This window comes from Eumetopias jubatus, unplaced genomic scaffold (genome assembly GCF_037043125.1).
Source record: "Eumetopias jubatus isolate StellerSeaLion01/CBP00866 unplaced genomic scaffold, mEumJub1_p1.0 scaffold_12, whole genome shotgun sequence".
Lineage (NCBI taxonomy): Eukaryota > Metazoa > Chordata > Mammalia > Carnivora > Otariidae > Eumetopias > Eumetopias jubatus.
This window is the reverse complement of record NW_028274818.1, coordinates 33,338,358-33,345,358: the sequence shown is the minus strand read 5'-3', so window position 1 is coordinate 33,345,358 and position 7,001 is coordinate 33,338,358. Positions and strand designations below refer to the sequence as shown.

The following is a 7,001-nucleotide window of genomic DNA, read 5'->3' as shown; positions in this document are numbered from 1 at the left end:
TCCTCATACTGTCCTTGACATAGCAGATTACGGATGCAAAAGTCCTTTGAAAAGTTAAAAACAATACCATTCAAGTTTAAGGTCAAATCATGATGTTGTCCATGTCACTTAGGGCTAAATCAGAGACACACAAAGTGAAGCGCTTGACACAAGTCACACAGAGGAACTGGAATTAGAACCTGGGACTGCTTCTGATCTGTTCCCCTAAGCCTTCCAGCCAGGACTGGGCAAAAAAGGTCAGTTGCCATCTGGCTGCCCGGCGCTGGGTGCTAGCGGGCCAACAGCCCGGCAGTGTCTGCCCTGTCCATGCCTGCAGTTTCAGGAGGCAATCCCTGCAGTGCACATTTGCAGAGAAGCCTCTCGGAAAGGTTTCCAGCTCTTCAGCATTCCTTCATGTTCTCAGCCCCACCAGTTTCTGTGGAGCTCCCTCTCACAGCTCCCTCTCCCTCTCTGTCCTCCACGCCTCATTCCAGAGTGATAGCAGCTACGACTTCCTGTCCGCTGAAGAGAAAGAGTGTCTGCTCTTCCTGGAGGAGACCATCGGCTCACTGGACACTGAGGCTGACAGTGGACTGTCCACTGACGAGTCTGAGCAAGACACAGCTCCGCAAGGCCCCCGAGCTCTGCCCATAACCCAGCCTGCTCCCCAGGGTAAGAGAGACTGTCTGGGGTGGCACCTCTCGCAAACCCAGGAAACCAGTACATCTTTATGGCGGCTTTGCACCTCGCTTGCCCTGTGCTCTAAGGGTCATGGGCAGAAGGAACAACAGCATTCCTCCCACGCTCCTGGCTAGAATTAAGGTCTTGTCCTGGAGAGGAGGAGGGACTGCTGACAAGCCAGCTTCCTCTGTCTTTCTATGAAGTATCAGAGAAGGCCTGGAGGGAAAAGCGTTTGACCAGCTCCCATTCTTTCACAGAGTGAGTCTGAAGAGACATGACCACAGAGGTGGGGGAGGCATTCAGGGAGCAGCGGGTGGTTGCTCTGGGGACACTGAGTGAGTCTGGAGAGCTAATCTGGATGATCCAGGAGGATCAGGTTGCAAGAGATAAGAGGGAAGCGCTCCTTTAACTTCAGTGGGTGGCAACTCGAGGCTCCTGTGAGAGAGTGTGGAAAGCCAGTAGTAGTGAGGCTCCATAGAAGGGGGACAGGGTGACACACAAGTGTGGCCATGACTGTGGGGCCATATATCCTAGAGTGAGAGGGCACTTGACTCCCGAGGACAGCCCCACTGGTATCGGGACTGCAACCATGTATTCATTCATTTAGCGAATCTTAATTGACAATGTGTTAGACCCTCTGTGGAGATAGAGCAGTAAATGGGGGCAAGGACTGCACTGCTCCCTGAGACTGAGTCCGTGGCCCAGTGGGCCCGATACACCTGCCTAGCTTGCTGGAAGGAAGGAGCCCATGTCACTCTCTGGTGTGCGGACAGCTGGAGCATCAGGAATCATTCAGGTGCTTATAGAAAGTGAAGGTGGGGGGCACGTGGGTGGCTCAGACAGTTAAGTGTCTGCCTTCGGCTCCGGTCATGATCTCAGGTCCTGGATCAAGCCCTGCTCAGTGGGGACTCTGCTTCTCCCTCTCCTTCTGCCCCTCCCCCTGGCTCATGCTCTCCACCTCCTCTCAAATAAATAAATAAAATCTTAAAAAAAAAAGAGAGAGAGAGAGTGAAGGTGGAAGAAGGCAGAAGTCTGGTCAAATCAAGAGCACATCGGCTATTGATGCTATTCATGTTCAGTGCTTCCCTGGACTCCGTTACCTGGGCGCCCACCCCAGGGTAGCTGGAGGGCCTGTCCTGAATCTCTCCCCAATGCCAGTGTTTCTGTAGATGGTTAGGAAGAGCTCGAGGCAAGGACATGGAGTTATGTGAGGCTGCTCTTGCCCCAACCCTCATGAAAAATTAATCCTCGGCTGTCGGGAATCTGCTTAGTGTCCATCTGTCAGTCTAAATGATATCCAGGCTACAGTGTGGCCCCTTTAAGAGCAAATAATCAACAAAAAAACAAAACCCATTGCTAGGTGGAGATCAGAGTTCAGGAATTATTTGCTTTGCCCTGGGCAGCAGGGTTCTCACCTCTGTCTACTCTTCTTTGCCTGTTCTCCGGGACCCTCACAGGATATCCAGGGGAGAAGATCGTTCAGCAAGGACCAGAGCCAAGGAGAGGGACTCAGCCCAGCTCAACCCATCTGCCTGAGCCCCAAGGCCTGGGCCTCAGGTCTGGCTCCTATAGCCTCCCCAGAAATATCCACATTGGCAACAACCAGAACCTCAGGAAAAGCACCACCCAGACTAATAGCCACCGCCCAGGGGAACCAGAGGGGCTCTTCTCCGAGCCTAAGAAAGAGCAGGTCAGCCAAAGCTGTGAGGCCAACCAGGCTCCGGCCGGCCCCCAGCCGCCTGCCCGGCAGTTGGACACGGTGCCCATCCCTCCGCCAGAGGCCTTCCAGGACGGCCAGCACGAGCCACGTGAGCAAGACCACCTGCCCCTGGGGCCCCGGCAGCAGAGCCGCGCATCACTCCGCCCCCAGGAGAGCAAGGACACTTCCTCAGAGGCCATGTCCCAGAGGGCCAATAAGAAAGGCTCGTCGGGGGAACTAGGGCAGCCTCGGCCTCCTCCCACCACGTCGTCTCAGAATGTGAGAGCCAAAGACGCTCCCGTCCCACCAGGGGGGGACCCCAGTGCCCGGCTTGCGCCCCTCACAGCCTCTAAGCCCCGGAAGCTGCCCCCCAACATCGTTCTAAAGAGCAGTAGAAGCAGTTTCCACAGCGAGCCCCAGAACTGGCTGTCCCGCCACTCAGAGGCCGGCCCCGGAGACTCGGGCCTGGCCTCGTCCTCGCTGCAGGAGCAGAAGAAGGCGCGCCGAGAAGCCCTGGAGAAGCTGGGGCTACCCCAGGACCAGGATGAGCCCAGCGCCCACTTAAGTAAACACGCCAGCTCCACCCGACTCCAGGGCCCCCTCCAGGCTCGGGCTCCGGTTCAGCCTGCAGTTCCAGCTCAGGGCACAGCCGCCGTGCCCACTGGAGGAAAGGCTCCAGCCCCAGCTCCAACACGGGGACCTTCTCCGGGGAAGGCCCTGACTCCCACTCCTGCTCAGGGGTCTTCTCCAGACAAGGGTTCAATTCCTGCCCAGGAACCCGCTCCAGGGAAGGCACCAGCTGCCAAATCCATGCCAATTCCTATCCCTATGGCCCCCGGGGTAAGTAGGCCCCTGACCCAGCCAAGGCCAGACCCAGGGCTGACTCTCCAGGAGAGCAACATCCCTGGCCTGAGACAGATGACCTTCAAGTCCAACACTCTGGAGCGCTCAGGCGTGGGGCTGAGCAGCTACCTCTCGGCTGAGAAAGACCCCAGCCCCAAAACCAGCACCTCTCTGGGCAAAGACAAGATGTCTCCTAATGTCTTGCGTAACTCGCGGCCCCGCCCTGCCTCCTTGGGCACGGGGAAGGACTTCGCAGGGATCCAGGGGGGCCAGTTGGCTGACCTGGAGCGGGAGCAGAGCACCAAGCGCCTGTCCTACCAAGGACAGAGCCGTGACAAGCTGCCTCGACCCCCCTTCGTCAGTGTCAAGATCTCCCCAAAAGGCATCCCTGATGAGCACAGAAGGGAAGCTCTGAAAAAGCTGGGACTGTTGAAGGAGTAGTCACTGGCCCCCAGCATAGCCCCACACAGCCCCTGCCTCAGCCCCTGCCATACAAGAGGAGGCTCGGGGTCTTTCCCACCCAACAGCTCACAGCTTGGGCACGAGCGGGCTTCTCTCCAGGGCTTTCCTCTCTCTGAGGCGAAGGGGAGGGAGAGGTAGGTCTCCAGGCATACGCATACGTTTATATTCAGAGTGGTTGTGTCAATGAGTGCCTCCCCAAATCATCCTGAAGGTGATTTCCACAAGACAGTGTGTGTGTGTGTGTGTGTGTGTGTGTGTGTGTGTGTGTGTGTGTTTACTATAGGCTGTATATTTCACTGAAGCTATTTATATGACGCAAGGAGTCATTGCTCAGAGTTCTGCTTGTGTTGGAGATTTTCTTACCCTGGGTAGAATTCAGCCCAGCCAGAACTGAGGGGACAGGGGTGGCTAAGCCTGAGAAAAAAAGTCAGATGAGACGATGGATGTGCCAGGGGCATTAGGCAGATGCCGGGTCGTATGAAATGTGGGCCTCCCAGAATCCCCGCATGGAAGGAGACTGGCTCCTACCTTGTAGGATCCCTCTCTCAGTTCTGAACTTCCGGACGGGGCCCAGGAGGAGTAGCTTTGTCATCTCCCCCACTCTACCTTCTCACTGTCCCCAGCCCTGAGGACAGGACACATCCCTGTAACTAAAACTCTGTTAACTGGGGGTGGGAGGGCTCTGGGTGGCCTGAGGAGGCAGGGTAAGTGACCACCCAGCACGCTTCCACTGGGGAAGATCCCGGCCCGGGGGCCTGGCGAATTTATCATCGCAAACGGTGCAGTGATCCCTGACGCTGCTGTCCCTAACCTCCTGCTGCCTACCTCAGCCTGCACATGACTGACCCCAGGGCTGGGCCAACCCTGAGATGGAAGTCTAAGCCCTGAGGCTTTAGAAATACGGAAGAACTATTTGAGGCCTTTGTCTCGGCTACTGCATGTAGTTTTGTCTGTTTCTATGGGAAGGCAACCCAGTACATTCTCTGCTAGTTATTCACAGAATATCTGAGCTGGGAAGAATCTTAGACAGGAAGGAGACTCTCATGTCCCACACTGTTGGGGAAGGGAAGCGACTCATCCGTGGTCATTCTGCCATCCTGTAACAGAGCAGGGACCCTGGCTTCTCATTCCATGCTGTCTGCCGCGTCCCTCACACGGCACCCTCAGGATCAGCAGTCATAGTCAAAGGTTCAACCCTCAGGCCCTTCAAGATCCTAAGGTGTCTTCTGAAACATCAGAGATTAAATGTTGCTCAAGACCATATTGAGTGTTGTTTTTTCTACTATGTCTTTGGAAAGTAGCGCTATAATAACTCATTGTGAACCCCAATTTCCTGACCATGTTGTGCAACTTGACGAAATGCCAAGAGAGGGTAATAGGAGTGGGGGGTATCGGTTTGTGGATACACGCTTGGAAATGAGGCACAGCTAGACATGACCCCTGTTTCCCCTAAGGAAATAAATATTGTTCACAGCCGTGGTTGGTGCAGGATCCCCAGATGTGAGGGGCAGATAAGGGGAACTGTAGTTGGAAAGGTGCTCGTGAGGTCGGCTGAGCATTTCTGGGCTGTATCCTTAGGGAACCAGCACTGTCAAAGCATAGTATTTCTGAAAATGTTGAAAAAATTAAGGTACGGACAACAAATGGCTGCACCCTGTCATGGTATGTGGGGTGTGGGTGTGACAGTTTCTGTATACACTCTCACACACACACCCAAAATCCTGTGGCCTTCCTCGCCCTGGGTCAGGACCTGGTCTGTCAGAGCTGATAGGGACTCGCACAGCTAGCCAAGCCATTCCTTAATACAGACTCCCCCAAAGAGAGAAGGCCCCTTCCTGGAGGACTGGTTTGACACATGCTGTGTTTGGTTGAACTGCTTCATGTGTGTATTTCAGGAGAACCTAGGAATGATCACTTAATTTTTTTTAATTGCCCTGATTAATAGGGAAACTTGGTGCTACCCATAAAGTAAGACTTGGGAGGAAACCAGGGCCCTCGCATCAACACAGGTGGGTGAGGAGTACCTCCTCTTAAATCCTCACTCCCAGGTAAAGGTAATTATTTCTCCAACAAAACATACTACATACAGCTTGCCTTCTCACTCTGCATCCTCAGCCGGTGACATGCCCATTCCCCCAGCAACTCCCTTCCTACTTCCCCAGGTCTTTGCCCTCCAGAGGGCATGTTTTACTCTTAGGATGGTCTTTGGGATTCAAGAATAGGATAATAAACCCAAACCCAGCTGTTCTCATTTTGAAGAGGGGCAAGGGAACCCAACTAGGGACATTTGCCATCCTGAAGGTGAGGCTAGACCGACAGAAGGAGTTTTATCTATCCTCTTTTAGCCATATAGGATTGCTCTTCATTGGATGGAGGCGAGAGTGGGGTCACTGCTGTTTGTCCCTTTTTGAAAGATTTTGGATGGAAGTTGTCAAGGCCATTCACTTGATTTTAAAAAACCCGTGTGACAACTCTACTTCCACTCGGCCTTGTAACTCGGCTCTAGCCTGCTATAGTCTTGCTGCTACTGGGAACAAACTATCTGCCAAACAGAGGAGCTGGCTTCTCCTCAGCCTGACACGGTGGGATCTGTGCCCTCAAGTGTGTTGACAGCTGCTTCTCTAAATCACCCCTCATGTGTTATCCTGGGAGTTCTGTACCCCTACTTGGTGTGGTAGGGCCAAGTGCTATCCTATACAGAAGTCGGGGGATGGGCCTGGTCACCTCTCAGGTGCCTCCCTCCATCATGGGAAGTATGGTCTGGCAGAGGCCATCCTGAAACCTGGCTTTGCACAGGCTTGCAAAAGTAAGTATTGATTCCATGGAAGAAAGGGCAGGTGGAGGAGTGGAGAGCAGGCCCTACTTGATGTTATGGGTTAAAGCTGGAGGTGAAGATTTAAGAGTCTACAATACGTATAAGCGTGCGAGATGAACCACTCCATCCCTGATTCGTGATCACATGTGTAGGAAGAGGAGGATCATACTGTCAAAACGTGAAACTCATAGGCTAGAGAAGGTGGAGACCAGTGGGATGGGCAGGAGAAATCATGTCCTTCTCAGAATCTAAGGAGGAATGGGGCTGTAAGGTTCCCATGCTCTTTTCCTCATGTGAATGACTATAGAGCATATAGAGCTGGGCTCAATTTGACCTCCATCACTTACCAACATGGGAACCCTAGGGCTGTCACTCTAACTTTCCAGACCTTAGATAATAATACCATCCTTTCAATATCATTGAGGTGAACAAGTGATATAAAATATATAAAGCTCAGTGCTTGACATAGTGTAGATACTCAATACATGATAGTATTGTCTTCTGCATCTTATTTCTTTCTTC

At 53.3% G+C, this 7,001-nt stretch overlaps 1 protein-coding gene across 1 annotated transcript; it reads left to right on the top strand.

The window, feature by feature from the left end:
- The first annotated feature begins 473 nt into the window (after window positions 1-473).
- On the top strand, window positions 474-3,898 carry CUNH1orf116 (chromosome unknown C1orf116 homolog). Its single transcript, XM_028120345.2, has 2 exons — window positions 474-651; window positions 2,118-3,898. The coding sequence occupies exon 2, from the start codon at window positions 2,558-2,560 to the stop codon at window positions 3,641-3,643; it is 1,086 nt and encodes a 361-aa protein (XP_027976146.2). The 5' UTR covers window positions 474-651; window positions 2,118-2,557; the 3' UTR covers window positions 3,644-3,898.
- Window positions 3,899-7,001: the final 3,103 nt, after the last annotated feature.